Raw genomic sequence first — 19,597 nt, forward strand, 5'->3', positions numbered from 1 at the left:
TGTACTTGACCACCCACGGTCTTCTGATGATCAAAGCCCTCAGTTGCTCAGACACGGGTGCGGTGCTGTCACCAGCTTGTGATTCTAAGTCTAAAGTCAAGCAGAAACCCATCCAGGAGAGATTGTCCTGGTGGAAAGTGCAGGACAGTCATGTCACAGTGCTTCCTCTGCCTGCGGATCCTCCTCAGGGCGGGCTCACTAAATGCAGCAACTCCCACCAACCTAACCCCTCCCCTCACCACCCCAAGTACTCAAGATGCCATGACTCAACCATATCATCTCCAACAAGTCCCTCACTAGCTGAGTCGAGAGATTCTTCCTTCAGTTTTTCCAAAGATGCAGTAGTCTCTATTTGCATGAAACAGGTTCTCAATAATTGGAAGACCAATGCATTTTTTTCCTCCTGCATGTCTCTTAGCTGACAACAAATTACAATCCTCTGATCTTGAACGGCTCTACCTTTGGTGCTCCTCCATCGACTTGCATCCTTGGCCCTAACATTTACTCTAACCTCAACGAAAACATCCAGATGTCCTGCATTGCTCAAGCAGCTTCCAGAATCTTGCATGCCAAACATTTCTTGCCTCTTTAGCCATTCTTCAAAAGAATGATACTGATATGACACACATTAAAATAAGGGAGAAAAAAGCTTGTCCAAATCAACCAATATATGTAGCATTGAGAGTCGCCATTTAACAAATGGAGGTTTGTGGTGCTGCCACGCGACTGGCACTGGATTCTTTAAGCTGAGAGGGTCCCATTCACAATTCTAGAATAGCAGAACCAGCTTCCTGAGTGAACGGCCTACTCCTGACTCTGAGGAAAAAGAGCCAGACACAACAAGAAGTGGAATGACAGCCTCCAAGGAGTGATGGAACGAAACTCAACAGTAACCGTCAAAAGGAATTTGCATAAACACTTGCAAAATAAAAATATCGGCCTATGGGGAAAGAGCAGGGCACTGTGACTAATAGGATAGCTCTTTCAAAAAGCTGAGCACAGGCATAATGGTTCAAATGGCCTCTTTTTGTGAAGTATCTGAATCGATGCAGATACTGCGTGTGAATAATTTGCCCATCTAGTCACTTGGCTTCACTCACCAGTGGAATCACATCCCTGAGCAGTGGCATCAGCAGAGAAATGAAAGGCAGAGTTATGGACAAATGCCTCCCTTGTTACATGTTCCCTCAAGACAGAAATCTCTGCTTACATATCAGGGCCACGACAACACAGTTGCTATCTTTTGTTAAAACAGTTCAGTCACTTGACATCAAGTCCACTTCTGATATTATTGGTCTGCTCCAACAGGAAGCAAATGTTGGTTAACTGGGGAGGACGTACGACCCTGGGCCAGTGCATGGTCATGTTGCAGGAAGGACACGCAATACTTCCAAACCACCTACATATGATGCAAATGGCAAGTTTACTGAGCTCATAGCCCATGGTGGAAAATCAGAAGCTGCCCCAACTCCTGCTTCAAGAAGTGAACATGACCACACACAGAAATTCCAACAGATCAGGAGTTAGCTGCAAGAGATCAAAGGCACTTTCAATCCCCGATATCAGGAAGGAATTTGGCCAGGAGGGACAAGAGAAACAAAGCGATAGGGGGGGGCGCGAGAGAGGGAGGGAGGGCCAGAGAGAGGGAGGGCCAGAGAGAGGGAGGGCCAGAGAGAGAGAAAGAGAGAGAGAGGGAGGGAGGGAGGGCCACAGAGAGAGAGAGAAGGGGAGAGGGGGAGAAGGGGAGGGAGGGAGGGAGGGCCAGAAAAAGAGAGAGGGAGGGAGGGAGGAGGGAGGGCGAGAGAGGGAGAGAGGGCGAGAGAGGGCGGGAGGGAGGGAGGGCGAGAGAGGGAGGGAGGACGAGAGAGGGAGGGAGGACGAGAGAGGGAGGGAGGGAGGGAGGACGAGAGAGGGAGAGAGGGAGGAGGACGAGAGGACGAGAGAGGGAGGGAGGACGAGAGGACGAGGGAGGGAGGGAGGACGAGAGGACGAGGGGAGGGAGGGAGGACGATGAGGACGAGAGAGGGAGGGAGGACGAGAGGACGAGAGAGGGAGGGAGGACGAGAGGACGAGAGAGGGAGGGAGGACGAGAGGACGAGAGAGGGAGGGAGGACGAGAGGACGAGAGAGGGAGGGAGGACGAGAGGACGAGAGAGGGAGGGAGGACGAGAGGAAGGGAGGACGAGAGGACGAGAGAGGGAGGGAGGACGAGAGGACGAGAGAGGGAGGGAGGACGAGAGGACGAGAGAGGGAGGGAGGACGAGAGGACGAGGAGGGAGGGAGGACGAGAGGACGAGAGAGGGAGGGAGGACGAGGAGGACGAGAGAGGGAGGGAGGACGAGAGGACGAGAGAGGGAGGGAGGACGAGAAGACGAGAGAGGGAGGGAGGACGAGAGGACGAGAGAGGGAGGGAGGACGAAGAGGACGAGAGAGGGAGGGGGAGGACGAGAGAGGGAGGGAGGACGAGAGGACGAGAGAGGGAGGGAGGACGAGAGGACGAGAGAGGGAGGGAGGACGAGAGAGGGAGGGAGGACGAGAGGACGAGAGAGGGAGGGAGGACGAGAGGACGAGAGAGGGAGGGAGGACGAGAGGACGAGAGAGGGAGGGAGGACGAGAGAGGGAGGGAGGACGAGAGGACGAGAGAGGGAGGGAGGACGGGAGGACGAGAGAGGGAGGGAGGGAGGGAGGACGAGAGAGGGAGGGAGGGAGGGAGGACGAGAGAGGGAGGGAGGGAGGGAGGACGAGAGAGGGAGGGAGGGAGGAGGACGAGAGAGGGAGGGAGGGAGGGAGGACGAGAGGACGAGAGAGGGAAGGAGGACGAGAGGACGAGAGAGGGAGGGAGGACGAGGAGGACGAGAGAGGGAGGGAGGACGAGAGGACGAGAGAGGGAGGGAGGACGAGAGGACGAGAGAGGGAGGGAGGACGAGAGGACGAGAGAGGGAGGGAGGACGAGAGGACGAGAGAGGGAGGGAGACGAGAGAGGGAGGGAGGACGAGAGGACGAGAGAGGGAGGGAGGACGAGAGGACGAGAGAGGGAGGGAGGACGAGAGGACGAGAGAGGGAGGGAGGACGAGAGGACGAGAGAGGGAGGGAGGACGAGAGGACGAGAGAGGGAGGGAGGACGAGAGGACGAGAGAGGGAGGGAGGACGAGAGGACGAGAGAGGGAGGGAGGACGAGAGAGGGAGGAGGACGAGAGGACGAGAGAGGGAGGGAGGACGAAGAGGACGAGAGAGGGAGGGAGGAAGAGAGGACGAGAGAGGGAGGGAGGACGAGAGGACGAGAGAGGGAGGGAGGACGAGAGGACGAGAGAGGGAGGGAGGACGAGAGGACGAGAGAGGGAGGGAGGACGAGAGGACGAGAGAGGGAGGGAGGACGAGAGGGGGAGGGAGGGAGGGCGAGAGAGGGAGGGAGGGCAAGAGAGGGAGAGAGGGAGGGAGGGCCAGAGAGAGAGAGAGAGAGAGAGAGAGAGAGGGAGGGAGGGCAGAGTGAGAGACAGAGAGGGAGGGAGGGCCAGAGAGAGAGAGAGAGAGAGAGGGAGGGAGGGCCAGAGTGAGAGACAGAGAGGGAGGGAGGGAGGGCCAGAGAGAGAGGGAAAGAGAGAGAGGGAGGGAGGGCCAGAGAGAGAGGGAGAGAGGGAGGGAGGGCCAGAGAGAGAGAGAGAGAGGGAGGGAGGGCCAGAGTGAGAGACAGAGAGGGAGGGAGGGCCAGAGAGAGAGAGAGAGAGAGAGGGAGGGAGGGCCAGAGTGAGAGACAGAGAGGGAGGGAGGGAGGGCCAGAGAGAGAGAGAGAGAGAGAGAGAGAGAGGTAGGGAGGGAGGGCCAGAGAGAGAGAGAGAGAGAGAGGTAGGGAGGGAGGGCCAGAGAGAGAGAGAGGGAGAGAGAGGGAGGGAGAGAGGGAGGGAGGGCCAGAGAGAGAGAGAGAGAGAGAGAGAGAGAGGGAGGGAGGGCCAGAGAGAGAGGGAGAGAGGGAGGGAGGGCCAGAGGAGAAAGAGAGAGAGGGAGGGAGGGCCAGAGAGAGAGAGAGAGGGAGGGAGGGCCAGAGTGAGAGACAGAGAGGGAGGGAGGGCCAGACAGAGAGAGAGAGAGAGAGAGAGAGAGGGAGGGAGGGCCAGAGAGAGAGAGAGAGAGAGAGAGAGAGAGAGAGGGAGGGAGGGAGGGCCAGAGAGAGAGAGAGAAAGAGGTAGGGAGGGAGGGCCAGAGAGAGAGAGAGAGAGGTAGGGAGGGAGGGCCAGAGAGAGAGAGAGAGAGAGAGAGAGGTAGGGAGGGAGGGCCAGAGAGAGAGAGAGAGAGAGAGAGAGAGGGAGGGAGGGCCAGAGAGAGAGAGAGAGAGAGAGAGGGAGGGAGGGCCAGAGAGAGAGAGAGAGAGAGGGAGGGAGGGCCAGAGAGAGAGAGAGAGAGAGGGAGGGAGGGCCAGAGAGAGAGAGAGAGAGAGGGAGGGAGGGCCAGAGAGAGAGAGAGAGGGCCAGAGAGAGAGAGAGAGAGGGAGGGAGGGCCAGAGAGAGAGAGAGGGAGGGCCAGAGAGAGAGGGAGGGAGGGCCAGAGAGAGAGAGAGAGAGAGAGGGAGGGAGAGCCAGAGAGGGAGGGAGGGCCAGAGAGAGAGAGGGGGAGGGAGGGCCAGAGAGAGAGAGGGGGAGGGAGGGCCAGAGAGAGAGAGGGGGAGGGAGGGCCAGAGCGAGAGGGAGAGGGAGGGCCAGAGCGAGAGAGGGGGAGGAGGGCCAGAGAGAGAGAGGGAGGGAGGGCCAGAGAGAGAGGGAGGGAGGGCCAGAGAGAGAGAGGGAGGGAGGGCCAGAGAGAGAGAGGGAGGGAGGGCCAGAGAGAGAGCGAGAGAGAGGGAGGGAGGGGCCAGAGAGAGAGAGGGAGGGAGGGCCAGAGAGAGAGAGGGAGGGAGGGCCAGAGAGAGAGAGGGAGGGAGGGCCAGAGAGAGAGAGAGAGGGAGGGCCAGAGAGAGAGAGGGAGGGAGGGCCAGAGAGAGAGAGAGAGAGAGGGAGGGCCAGCATCCTTGGATTACACAGCAATTAAAATGCTGGTTGTTCCCACAGTTCATGCACGTAGTGAGCTGCCATATCTTGTGTCATCGGCTTGTTTTCAGGGCTGCTGTTCATTTGTCAGTTTTTGAGACTACCGGTCACGCTTTGCCATGGGCCTTAATGTGAGCACAGTTTGTGTGTGTGTGTGTGTGTCTCTCTCTCAGTTCCACATAAAAATAATCATGTAATCCTCCCTCGACTGTGGGGGCTGGTGGAAATGTGGAGTCATCAGTTCAGCCGTGAACCGATTGAATGACGGAGCAGGCTCAAAGGGCCGAGTGGCCTGCACCTGCTCCTAAATTTTTATGTTGATACTGTAGACTGGAAACAAAGATTTTATGGTGGGACAGTTGACGAGCAGTGGAGGACTTTCAAAGCAATTTTTCAAAGTGCTCAGCAAAAGTATATTCCAGTGAAAAGGAAGGACTGGAAGAAAAGGGGTAATCTGCCATGGGTGTCCAAGGAAATAAGGGAGGCTATCAAATTGAAAGAGAAGGCATACAAAGTGGCCAAAAACAGCATGAAACTAGAAGATTGGGAAAACTTTAAAGGTCAACAGAAAGCCACAAAAAGAGCTAGAAAGAAAAGTAAGATAGAACATGAGAAAAAACGAGCACAGAATATAAAGACAGATCGCAAAAGTTTCTATAAATATATAAAACGAAAAAGAGTGGCTAAAGTAAACGTTGGTCCCTTAGAGGGTGAGAAGGGGAATTTAGTTATGGGATATGATGAAATGGCCGAGGCATTGAACGGGTATTTTGTATCGGTCTTCACAGTGGAGGACACAAATAACATGCCAGTAATTGACAAAGAGACGAACGTAGGTGAGGACCTGGAAACAATCATTATTACGGAAGAGGTAGTGTTGGGCAAGCTAATGGAGCGAAGGATTGGTAAGTCTCCTGGCCCTGATGGAATGCATCCCAGGGTACTAAAAGAGATGGCGGGAGAAATAGCAGGTACACTGGCGGAAATTTTCCAAAATTCGCTGGACTCTGGGGTAGTCCCTGCAGATTGGAAAACAGCAGATGTGACGCCACTGTTTAAAAAGGGAGGTAGACAAAAGATGGGGAATTATAGACCGGTTAGCTTTACCTCTGTAGTGGGGAAGATGCTTCAGTCTATCATCAAGGAAGAAATAGCAGGGCATCTCGATAGAAATTGTCCCGTTGGGCAGACGCAGCATGGGTTCATGAAGGGCAGGTCATGCTTGACAAATGTTTTGGAATTCTATGAAGACATTACGAGCAAGGTGGACAATGGTGACCCACTGGATGTGGTGTACCTAGATTTCCAAAAGGCCTTCGACAAGGTGCCGCATAAGAGGCTGCTGCATAAGATAAGGAGGCATGGCGTTAGGGGTAAAGTATTAGCATGGATAGAGGATTGGTTGACTAACAGGAAACAGAGAGTGGGGATAAATGAGTGCTATTCTGGTTGGCAATCAGTAACTAGTGGTGTGCCTCAGGGATCGGTGTTGGGACCGCAATTATTTACAATTTATATCGATGATTTGGAGTTGGGGACCACGTGTAGGGTGTCAAAGTTTGCAGATGACACTAAGATGAGTGGCAGAGAAAAGTGTGCAGATGACTGTGAAACTTTGCAGAGGAACATAGATACATTGAGTGAGTGGGCAAAGGTCTGGCAGATGGAATACAGTGTTAATAAATGTGAAGTCATTCATTTCGGTAGGAACAAACAAAGAACAAAGAAAATTACAGCACAGGAACAGGCCCTTCGGCCCTCCAAGCCTGCGCCGATGCAGATCCTCCACCAAAACATGTCGCCAATTTTCTAAGGGTCTGTACCTCTTTGCTTCCTGCCCATTCATGTATCTGTCTAGATACATGTTAAAAGACGCTATCGTGTTCGCATCTACCACCTCCGCTGGCAACGCGTTCCAGGCACCCACCACCCTCTGCATAAAGAACTTTCCATGCATATCCCCCCTAAACTTTTCCCCTCTCACTTTGAACTCGTGACCCCTAGTATTTGAATCCCCCACTCTGGGAAAAAGCTTCTTGCTATCCACCCTGTCGATACCTCTCATGATTTTGTACACCTCAATCAGGTCCCCCCTCAACCTCCGTCTTTCTAATGAAAATAATCCTAATCTACTCAACCTCTCTTCATAGCTAGCGCCCTCCATACCAGGCAACATCCTGGTGAACCTCCTCTGCACCCTTTCCAAAGCATCCACATCCTTTTGGTAATGTGGCGACCAGAACTGCACGCAGTATTCCAAATGTGGCCGAACCAAAGTCCTATACAACTGGAACATGACCTGCCAACTCTTGTAATCAATACCCCGTCCGATGAAGGAAAGCATGCCGTATGCCTTCTTGACCACTCTATTGACCTGCGTTGCCACCTTCAGGGAACAATGGACCTGAACACCCAAATCGCTCTGTACATCAATTTTCCCCAGGACTTTTCCATTTACTGTATAGTTCACTCTTGAATTGGATCTTCCAAAATGCATCACCTCGCATTTGCCCTGATTGAACTCCATCTGCCATCTCTCTGCCCAACTCTCCAATCTATCTATATTCTGCTGTATTCTCTGACAGTCCCCTTCACTATCTGCTACTCCACCAATCTTAGTGTCGTCTGCAAACTTGCTAATCAGACCACCTATACTTTCCTCCAAATCATTTATGTATATCACAAACAACAGTGGTCCCAGCACGGATCCTTGTGGAACACCAGTGGTCACACGTCTCCATTTTGAGAAACTCCCTTCCACTGCTAATCTCTGTCTCCTGTTGCCCAGCCAGTTCTTTATCCATCTAGCTAGTACACCCTGGATCCCATGCGACTTCACTTTCTCCATCAGCCTACCATGGGGAACCTTATCAAACGCCTTACTGAAGTCCATGTATATGACATCTACAGCCCTTCCCTCATCAATCAACTTTGTCACTTCCTCAAAGAATTCTATTAAGTTGGTAAGACATGACCTTCCCTGCACAAAACCATGTTGCCTATCACTGATAAGCCCATTTTCTTCCAGATGGGAATAGATCCTATCCCTCAGTAACTTCTCCAGCAGCTTCCCAACCACTGACGTCAGGCTCACCGGTCTATAATTACCTGGATTATCCCTGCTACCCTTCTTAAACAAGGGGACAACATTAGCAATTATCCAGTCCTCCGGGACCTCACCCGTGTTTAAGGATGCTGCAAAGATATCTGTTAAGGCCCCAGCTATTTCCTCTCTCGCTTCCCTCAGTAACCTGGGATAGATCCCATCCGGACCTGGGGACTTGTCCACCTTAATGCCTTTTAGAATACCCAACACTTCCTCCCTCCTTATGCCGACTTGACCTAGAGTAATCAAACATCTGTCCCTAACCTCAACATCCGTCATGTCCCTCTCCTCGGTGAATACCGATGCAAAGTACTCGTTTAGAATCCCACCCATTTTCTCTGACTCCACGCATAACTTTCCTCCTTTGTCCTTGAGTGGGCCAATCCTTTCTCTAGTTACCCTCCTGCTCCTTATATATGAATAAAAGGCTTTGGGATTTTCCTTAACCCTGTTTGCTAAAGATATTTCATGACCCCTTTTAGCCCTCTTAATTCCTCGTTTCAGATTGGTCCTACATTCCCGATATTCTTCCAAAGCTTCGTCTTTCTTCAGCCGCCTAGACCTTATGTATGCTTCCTTTTTCCTCTTAGCTAGTCTCACAATTTCACCTGTCACCCATGGTTCCCTAATCTTGCCATTTCTATCCCTCATTTTCACAGGAACATGTCTCTCCTGCACGCTCATCAACCTCTCTTTAAAAGCCTCCCACATATCAAATGTGGATTTACCTTCAAACAGCTGCTCCCAATCTACATTCCCCAGCTCCTGCCGAATTTTGGTATAGTTGGCCTTCCCCCAATTTAGCACTCTACCTTTAGGACCACTCTCGTCTTTGTCCATGAGTATTCTAAAACTTACGGAATTGTGATCACTATTCCCAAAGTAGTCCCCTACTGAAACTTCAACCACCTGGCCGGGCTCATTCCCCAACACCAGGTCCAGTATGGTCCCTTCCCGAGTTGGACTATTTACATACTGCTCTAGAAAACCCTCCTGGAGGCTCCTTACAAATTCTGCTCCATCTAGACCTCTAACACTAAGTGAATCCCAGTCAATGTTGGGAAAATTAAAATCTCCTATCACCACCACCCTGTTGCTCCTACATCTTTCCATAATCTGTTTACATATTTGTACCTCTATCTCACGCTCGCTGTTGGGAGGCCTGTAGTACAGCCCCAACATTGTTACCGCACCCTTCCTATTTCTGAGTTCTGCCCATATTGCCTCACTGATCGAGTCCTCCATAGTGCCTTCCTTCAGCACAGCTGTGATATCCTCTTTGACCAGTAATGCAACTCCTCCACCCCTTTTACCTCCCTCTCTATCCCGCCTGAAGCATCGATATCCTGGGATATTTAGTTGCCAATCATGCCCTTCCCTTAACCAAGTCTCAGTAATAGCAATAACATCATACTCCCAGGTACTAATCCAAGCCCTAAGTTCATCTGCCTTACCTACTGCACTTCTTGCATTAAAACAAATGCACCTCAGACCACCAGTCCCTTTGCGTTCATCATCTGCTCCCTGCCTACTCTTCCCCTTAGTCATGCTGACTTCATTATCTAGTTCCTTACAGGCTTTAGTTACGACCTCCTTACTCTCCACTGACCTCCTCATTTGGTTCCCAACCCCCTGCCACATTAGTTTAAACCCTCCCCAACAGCGTTAGCAAAAGCACCCCCAAGGACATTGGTTCCAGTCCGGCCCAGGTGTAGACCGTGCAATTTGTAATAGTCCCACCTCCCCCAGAACCGGTCCCAATGTCCCAAAAATCTGAACCCCTCCCTCCTGCACCATCTCTCAAGCCACGCATTCATCCTGACTATTCTTTCATTTCTACTCTGACTATCACGTGGCACTGGTAGCAATCCTGAGATTACTACCTCTGAGGTCCTACTTTTTAGCTTGGCTCCTAACTCCCTAAATTAACGGTAAAAAGGATTATTACTTGAATGGTAAAAAGTTGCAGCATGCTGCTGTGCAGAGGGACCTGGGTGTCCTTGTGCATGAATCGCAGAAGGTTGGTCTGCAGGTACAGCAAGTAATTAGGAAGGCAAATGGAATTTTGTCCTTCATTGCAAAAGGGATTGAGTTTAAAAGCAGAGAGATTATGTTGCAGCTGTATAAGGGACTGGTGAGGCCGCACCTGGAGCACTGTGTGCAGTTTTGGTCTCCTTACTTGAGAAAGGATGTACTGGCACTGGAGGGGGTGCAGAGGAGGTTCACTAGGTTGATTCCGGAGTTGAGGGGGTTGGCTTATGAGGAGAGACTGAGTAGATTGGGATTATATTCATTGGAATTCAGAAGAATGAGGGGGGATCTTACAGAAACATATAAAATTGTGAAGGGAATAGATAAGATACAAGTAGAGAGGATGTTTCCACTGGCAGGTGAAGCTAGGACAAGAGGGCATAGCCTCAAGATTAGAGGGAGCAGATTTAGGACTGAATTGAGAAGGAACTTCTTCACCCAGAGGGTTGTAAATCTATGGAATTCCTTGCCCAGTGACGTAGTTGACGCTACTTCAGTAAACGTTTTTAAAGCTAAGGTAGATATCTTTTTGAACAATAAAGGAATTAAGGGATACGGTGAGAGAGCGGGTAAGTGGATCTGAGTCCACGAAAAGATCAGCCATGATCTTATTGAATGGCGGAGCAGGCTCGAGGGGCCGGACCGCCTACTCCTGCTCCTCGTTCTTATGTTCTATGTATGAGTTCAGAAGCTGCATTCAATAAGCAGAGTCCTTGAATCCAGGGCTCGGTTCCAGATCCTGTCAATTCCCTATTTAACACAGGCCTTCCTGATGGAAAGTTAAGGCCACCTCTTGTAATGGGCAAACCAATGAAAATATCGACCACTGTTGTGTAGACGAATGCAGATCTGAAATGTCAATTAGCCTCTCAGCTCTGAAAGTTCAGCCAAGGCTCAGAAGTGGCAATGAATCAGGCCATTGTTTCTTTTCCTTTTGCATCCCACTTGCTGAATCTCATTCAGGTAATTGTCTTTGGGGACCAGGACTCTCCAGCACCCCATCCAAGTAGCCATGGTTCTTTTCTGAGTCAAATAGGAAGTTTTATTCCGCTATTGGACTGTGGATGGCTAGAACAGAGCCTAACCCTGACATCACACATGCACTTGCCACTTGGGAGTCACAAGAGCAAGAACAGGCCATTCAGGCCCTCAAGCTTGTTGCACTGTTGAGAGCTAATGGCAAATATGTATCGTAACTCCACTCATGTGCCTTGGCTCCATTTCTGTTGGCTAGCAAATTCCATCAATCTCTCAGATTTAAAATGATGAACTGAGCTCACTTCTACTGTTCTTTTGTGGCTGAGCATTGCACACTCATTTGGCACCCCATTCACAAGCATTCACTCCCTCCACCACCGACGCACAGTGGCAGCAGTGTGTACCATCTACAAGATACCCTGCAGCAACGCACCAAGGCTCCTTAGACAGCACCTTCCAAATCTGCAACCTCTACCAACTAGAAGGACAAGGGCAGCAAATGCACAGGAACACCACCATCTGCAAGTTCTCCTCCAAGCTACACACCATCCTGACTTGGAACTATATCGCCATCCCTTCACTGTCGCTGGGTCAAAATCCTGGAACTCCCTTCCTAACACTGTGGGGGTCTCTACCCCACATGGACTGCAGTGGTTCAAGAAGGCAGCTCACCCCACCTGCTCAAGGACAATTGGGCATGGGCAATAAATGCTGGCCTTGCCAGCGATGCCCACATCCAAGTAACGATTTAAAAAACACTTCCAGCACCCTTTACTTGAGGAAATGGTTCGCAATTTGTCTCCTCATTGGCCGCCTCTCATTTTAACGTTAGGTCCCCTTGTCGTCAATTTGGCCCCACATGAAAAAAAATGCTCTCTTTTTCTCTAAACTATCAATGCCAAATACTACCAAACCTCTAGCAAACCACCCTTGAACGCTTTATATTCCAGAGAATACAAGCCTCGTCCCAGTATTCTCTCCTCCTAATGTGACCCCTGAAGTGACTAGATCAGGTGCAGGAACAGGGTGTAATTTTGCAGCTCCCCAGCTTGCTCTTAGTGACAGACGGTGTCATTTCCAAGTTAAACATCACAAGAGTTCCAGTCAGCACTGCATCACCACATGGAACACATTGCTTGTTTGCCCCAATTTCTGTCCACATCTTCCTGCCAATAAGATACCAGGTTCTCAGAACACTATATCAGAAAGCAAATAAACATTGGCTTTCTCATCAAATAAAAAAATAATCAGCAGTGGACCTGAAGAGTTTACTTGCCCTCAACTACTTTTGTGTTGGTTTCAGATATTTGCCGTTTATAAGACTACACAGGGGATTAATGAGACTAGTCTGCGATGAAGTTGAAATGATGAAAAGGCTTTAAACACTGAGCACCACAATGGCTGGCGGGGGGTATAGCTCTCGCCAACAGCCAACACAATTACCATGGACCAAATGCCTGCCTTCTGTGTGAGATGCTACGCCAAAAAATAAGTTAGTTAGGAGAAAGGCGGCAATGTTTTTGTACAAAAGCTAATGTCGTTCTGGCTTGCAAGCAAGTTTATCAAAGACAAGAGCATCACACAGTTCTGACTTCACACCATATTAGAATTTATGGAACATGTCCTGGAGAAAACAAACCTCTGTCAGGAAAAAAAAAAGGGATCAGAATTTATCCCAGAAACCTACCCTGAAAGGCACTCACAAACTCAAAAAAGCAGAACTCCTCCAACTTCAAGTGGACAAAACAGATCACAAGGCCAAAAGCCTGCTTCATTCATCCACAAAGAAAGGGCAGCCTATTTTCAGATACTGATTTCAGTTCCGAGGAAATTATATTCTTTGCTTATAATTGTAGACTTGTAGCCAAAATCTGGCAGCAAGGCTCTATAATTTGTAAAGCTCAAAGGTTAGGTATAGGATATAAAAATAGATCTGCATTCAACAGCATCGTGTACAGAGCACGAACTGTTGTGGAAGGTAGTGTTTAAGAGAGCCCTTTTTTTAACTCTCTTCTTTGCCAATTGCAGTCTTGGCATTGTTTCTCGTCTCACCTCCCATGTGCAGGTGTCAGAGTTAGGCATTTCACAATGTCATTTCAGGGGGAAAGGCAAAAACTGAATTGGAGAAGTTCAAGCATGGAGTTGTGGCAACGTTACAGGAAATATGAGCCACGGATTTGGGACTTCATAGAATATTCAAGCACTGGACAGGAAAAGGAGGCTCGAGATGGGTTAATAGTTTGCAAGACCAACCGGATCTGGGGTGTTTTGTCAATGAAAAAAAAAAGTGGGGTAGAGATGAGAGATTTGAAAGGGAGTGGGAGAGTACCACAAGAGAGTGACTTTTTCCCACGTCAGCTAATATCTGGGCCAGGCAGGGAAGCTGCATGGTCAGCAGAAAGAGTGACCCGAAGGTGGGTCGCATGGACAAGGTCAGCTTGGAGAGGATATGAGAGGAGTTGGGTTCAGATAAGCATAACAGGCACTTCAGGAATACTGGGCATATCTTGGTTCAAGAACCAAATCAGATGACTATTTATCAACTAAAGTCAGTGGTTCGGGAAATGACTGGAGATCCTGAAATGCACTGTGCTTCCAAGTACCATGTTCACCCACCGCTGTGGCATGTAACAAGGTGGCATGACTGCCACCTTGGCACTGAGACCACCAGGCCAGTTCTCACATAGTTAACAGCCTGCTGAACCTCCACACAATTTCACCGCACACTCGACTGACCAAACAGACACTGGGCTGCCTGTCGCACTCCAACATCATTAAGAATGGTCACGTGGGTGAGATCTCAGATGCCATACAGCACCCGGGGAAATATTTTCACATGCCTCGGGAGGTTAATGGGTAGAAAAACGAACAAGCTATTCAGAGACAGCTCATACCCAATGCAGCATTTTGATTGAGGGGGAGGAGGAGAAGGAGAGGGAGAGCAAGAGTGACAGAAAGACAATTACAACATTTCAGCAGCAAGGAAGCTCGAGCAGAAATTGACTTGAGGACCGGGTTTCAGTCCAACACAACGTGAGACTGTTCCACAGCCAGGACCACCAGCATGATAAACTTTGCAACCATATCCCATCTTTTGACGACTTTACATCAGCGTTCGACTATTTACTGTGCTGTTTCCTAAAATCACTTTTTTTCCCCCAAAGTAGTGCATGCTAATTGCAGTTACTGAGTGACACATGGCAGGGGAGCTGAACACTTGCCTGTAGATCCTGTCTATTACCCAGCAGGGATCTGGCGTGATTCCGTTCAAATTATGCCTGGTAATTGAGTTCTCTCACACTGTCTGACACGATAATTACCCCCCACCATGTCTCCAACTGAGGAAAGCATCAATGACTGGGGAACGAAAGCAGCTACAATGCCACAGGAGACAGGAAAAACAGTGAATACCTCGAATGACAAACACTCCACCAAGGTTTGCTTGTTACGTCGAGGAGGGTGCTGCATGAAAATCAGCTCCCTTCCCTTGGATTTTCTCCTCCAACCTCCCCATCTTTACCCAACTGCAAGATGTAAAAGGACATTCACATGATCAATACTGCCCACCATTGCTTTAATAAAAAACACAAAGTGCTGGAAATACTCAGCAGGTCAGGCAGCATCTGCGCAGACAGAAGCAGAGTTAACGTTTCAGGTATGTTACCTTTCACCACAACAGCAATGATGCCATATCACAGACCTGATACGTTAACTCTGCTTCTCCCACCATTACTTTGTAGCTCCGTGGAAACTGCTTTCAAGGACTCTCATTTCCTCTTGTTCACCAAATATTAGATTTTTCTTCTGTCAACTACTGTCTCCAAAGCCCAAGTCAACGAAGACTTGAATTGCTCTGATATCTAAGGAGATTCCTGTTCTATATCTCACACAGATTTCAGGAGACTCCTTTCGGAGCTCTGTCACTTTGTTCCAAAGGCAAGAAACAAAGCTGCAAGTCCCAACATTTCTTTTCTTTTATTCCTTACATTTCACACAAGCAGCTCTTGCCTGCCTCTCATTTATTGATACTACTATGTTTAGTGATTCTCCAAGACACGGTTGTCCACGGACCTCCCGACTCCAACCAAACTCACCTATGTTGAGATCAGAACACTCAATGCCATTTACCTTAGTGAATCCTCTCATTGTTCAATTGATGTGATCCCAGAAGGTCACATCTGTGGAACTCATCACTTTGATAATCCTTCCTGCACTCCTACATGAAGAGGCTTTGATAACATTGAATCAGGAATGCCCGATTTAGATCATTGCTGCTCCTATTGTTAAACTTGGTGATGTCTTGCATCATGAACTAATACCTAGCTCAATTTTTTTTTAAATCAACAGTTTCTCTGCCACTTGCCCAAAGACCGATTTGGTCACCTACCTAAAGGGTGACATGACAAAGGCCTAAAAAAAACATTTGACATATATGAAATTCTCTACTCACCACTGTGGCTGACTGTCTTGCGTGGCACTGTATTCCAGCGACTGGCCTGTGTGAGCTGAAGGACAGTCACAATCACAAGGCCAAATACGAGGGAGCAGGAGCCACCACTGGCCATCTCTTCAGTCGCTTTGGAGAGCTCTGTAATGTCTTGGTCTTTCTTTGCGACTTCCTGTGCCTCAGAATCTTGAACGTTCTGGTCAACACTGCAACAGTGATTAAACCATAGATGAGTTGTGGGTGACCAGCGCAGGCCATGCCAACTTTAAACATCACCATGACAGCAGAGAAGTAAACTGAGTGGGTACATATACACCAATGTAAGAAAAAGGATGAATGAAAAGACAATCTGTGTCAAACCGGTCACATTTAGACACATTGCAGCATTGTGCACAATCAACCCACCTTTCCAGCCCATAGCTAAACGTTATGAGATACAAAGAGGAAATCACATTCCAATCACACAGCACAGAAGGAGGCCATTCAGCCTGTGCTGACTCTTGCTAAGAACTATACCACTCATCCTACTCCCCTGCACGTCTTTGGTTAACGAGCATATATCCAAATGCCTTTTGAAAATTACAGTTCATCTGTTTCCACCACCCTTTCAGGCAATGCATTCCAAATCACAACTCATTGCATTAAAAAATATTCTCGTCACTTACACCACGCCCCTCCGACCCAAGATTTTTTGCCAATTCCTTGAAATCTGCGTCCTGATGACTAAGTCTTGTGCCAATGGAACCAGTTCCTTCCTAACCACTCTGTCAAAACCCTTCATAATTTTCCATGTCTCTATCAAATCTCCCTTTAAGGACAGCAATCTAGTTTCTACTCTTTTCTAGTCTGTCCCTGTAACTGAAGTCACTCATCCCGAGCACCAAGCTAGTAAAAACTACACCCTTACCGATGCAAAAAACAATTCAGAAAAATGTGGGGTACACTGAAGGCGAGCTAACAAGCAAGCTCCAGGATACAGGGGTAACTCAAATGTTCCGCTGGCTGACCTTCTGTAAGCAGAAACCATCCATTTAATTTCTAATTTGTCTGCCTCCATTCCTAATGCCAGCCATTTACATTGGTTCAGGTGAGGCAGAATTTGAACAAGAAGTAAAAGTGGAGCAGGGCAGGCAGGTAAATACCATAACGCTACCCCAAATCTCACCTCCCACTGCAACAGCTTTAGCTGACTGTATTACTTGCCATGTTACCAACAGTAACCAGGACTACCACAGATTCCCGCTCTGCAATTTGATTCCTCCTCCTTGGAGATCACAGATCAATGAGCAGCAGCCTTCCAATAGGTCAGACCTCTTGTGGGATCCTCAAGTGTGACTGACAGCCAATGACTGGATCCTTCAAACACAACCCCAATTTTCTACTCTCAGCCAACGTTGCCAGACATTTACTTTGCAGCAGAGCCACTAGTAGCCTTTTCTGGGCTCAGCACAGGCCAGTGATTAAACCAGTTACCCTATTGGGACTGGATAGCTCTGAAACTATCTAGCTGATAACTTCTTTCATGAAGCTCTTGGACGTGAATCAATGCTGCAGTCTGCCTGAGACAGACATAACATACAGACAAGTGTGTGCTCTGTAATCAAACACAGTCTGTGTCGCAGTTAACATCCGATCACGCGTTCAAGTATCACGAATCCCAACTGAATGCTCATACACAAGCAAATGAGTCCTCAGCAGTGAGATCATTCCCATCATTAACATTACGAAGAGCAGCTCCCACAGGAATCTCATCCCCAGGTCACCATGGCGTAATGCATGTAAATTAGATCAGGGCCTGCTCCCTCGTCGCCATGGCATAATGCAGGTAAATTACATCAGGGCCTGTTGCCAATGGCATCACGTCAACACTGCGAACTATTGTTCACAATTTCTCTGGAACTCAGTTAAAACAAACCAACCCATCTGCCGAATAATGGGCATGAGAAATGGTAATTGCAAGAATAAAAAGCACCATTGCCTGAATGTTATATCGAATGGACAGCACAGCAACAGGCCATTCAGCCCAACTGGTCCAGGCCAAGATTTATATTCCACATAAGCATCCTTCTCCTACACTTCATCGAACCCTACCTTCTTTTCCTTCTATTCCTTTCTCCCTCATGTGTTCATCCAGCTGCCTGTGGGATCCATCAATGCTATTTCCTCCTTGTGTTCTCAAGTTCCACATTCTCAGCACACTCCGGGTAAAGAAGCTGCTCTTGAATTCTATATTGGAGTCATCAGTGGCAATCTGAACTTGATGACCTCTCATTTTGGACACCCCAACGACTGGAAACTTAGACAACTTTGCCCTATTAAATCCTTCAACCATCTTGAAGACAACTCTCATGTCACAACTTATCCTCTTTTTCGAGAGACAAGAGTTTCAGCCTGTGCAGTCTTACCAGCGAAGTAAATCTCCCCAGTAAATCTGGACAATTTCTCCAGTGCCTCTGTATCCATTTTATACCATCGAGACTTGAACTGGTCACAGTACCAAAAGTGTCGTCTAACCAATATTTTGATGCATGTTTTACAACTTCTCCCTATTTTTCAATTCTACCCTTTTCGAAACAATCCCCAGTGCTTGTTTTACTTTTTGTCTTCCATGGTCTGATGAATCTGCGTCACTAATGTTATCACTTTGTCTGTCTGTATCCCTAGATCCTTGTGATTGTCTATACCAGTCAGACTCTTCGAACCCGATATACCACTGAATGCAGGAGACTACAATGCTCCAACATGGACTGTGCTACCTCAATGAAGACAGCAACAAGGCTGTTATGATGAGCCCCAAGCATCCTGCAGGGGAGTGGGAGGGGCAAGAAACAGTCCCTATGCAACCAAACCTGCTCGCTCGCACGTGGATGACAGGTGAGGGCAGCATGCAGCTTGGCATTTACAGCACTCTGTCAAATTCACTGGCTGGGCTCACACCTGAGCAACAGTTGAGAGACTGGAAGTCTGTTCACATGCATGACACACACTTGCTGCAGCAGGAGTCAGCACCTTCTGGAGAAGAGGGATGCAATTTGCTCCATAGTAGGGGTGGAGGACAGAGTACAAGACATAAAAGCAGCTGTGTTTGACTAAGACACTGACTGTCCAAATAAAAGTTATCCAAGTTGTGAAAAATCCGAATTTGAACTCGAGCACAATGCTTGCAGGCTGCCAATAATTATTTTTGATGAAGGTGACTGTTCATCAACGGTGCTGGCATTTTGGCCAACAGGTGAAGAAAAGCATAATGTTGGATACCACCTCACAACAGCCAGTGAGACACAGCCTACCCAATCATCGCTGTGGCCCACAGGACAAGACTGTGCCAATCTCAGAACTACAAAGACCGGTGACATTGTGACATAAACAAGGTCAAAAAAAAGAGACCACTGCAGGCCGGATACAAAGCCAAGGCGATAATTATTTCACAACTGTAGAAAATCAGCAGTCATTCTCACTGACTCGAAAACCAAAAGCCTCATATTATTTCCCTTCCCTTCCTGTTTATACCTATGTTCGACATGTTTAGAGAATGAGTTGGAATATATCCAATTCCCGTTTCTGCATACAATTGACAGCACAAACTTTTGACGAAGCCTGTTAGTTGGGCAGAAAAACAGCAACTTAAACAATACTTCAAAACTGGGAGTGCTCGGCATCTGATTTTTCACAAGAGTTTTACAATTCACTATGGGTTAGTCTGTAACACACAATTAAAGTGCAGATAGAGGCCATTCAGCACATCATGCCTCAGCTTACTCTTTCAAATATCTACCCAATTAGTGCTACAAACTTTTTCTTTCAGTTTTCATCCAATTCCCTTTAAAAAGTCACTAGTGAATCTGAATCAACTAAGTCTCCCCATGGCTTTATGTTGCTTCCACCTGGGTCCAGTGATTCCTGAATCTTCTGCCAATACCAAGATGCTCCTTATTACTCCATCAAAACCTTTCACTTAGAACCCAGATATTAAACCACACCGAAACCTTCTCCAGTCAAAGAAGAACAGCCCCAGCTT

General features: G+C 48.5%; 1 protein-coding gene across 1 annotated transcript in view; it reads right to left on the reverse strand.

Annotated features, from left to right (window-relative positions):
- The window catches only part of sema4c (sema domain, immunoglobulin domain (Ig), transmembrane domain (TM) and short cytoplasmic domain, (semaphorin) 4C), a 68,188-nt gene extending 52,409 nt beyond the window's left edge, over window positions 1-15,779 (reverse strand). The window contains exon 1 of the mRNA XM_068023380.1: window positions 15,583-15,779. Within this exon, the coding sequence (XP_067879481.1) occupies window positions 15,583-15,697 (115 nt within the window). The 5' untranslated portion in view covers window positions 15,698-15,779. The remainder of the gene's footprint in view (window positions 1-15,582) is intronic.
- Window positions 15,780-19,597: the final 3,818 nt, after the last annotated feature.

Source organism: Heterodontus francisci, chromosome 47, assembly GCF_036365525.1.
Source record: "Heterodontus francisci isolate sHetFra1 chromosome 47, sHetFra1.hap1, whole genome shotgun sequence".
In the NCBI taxonomy this organism is placed as follows: Eukaryota; Metazoa; Chordata; class Chondrichthyes; order Heterodontiformes; family Heterodontidae; genus Heterodontus; species Heterodontus francisci.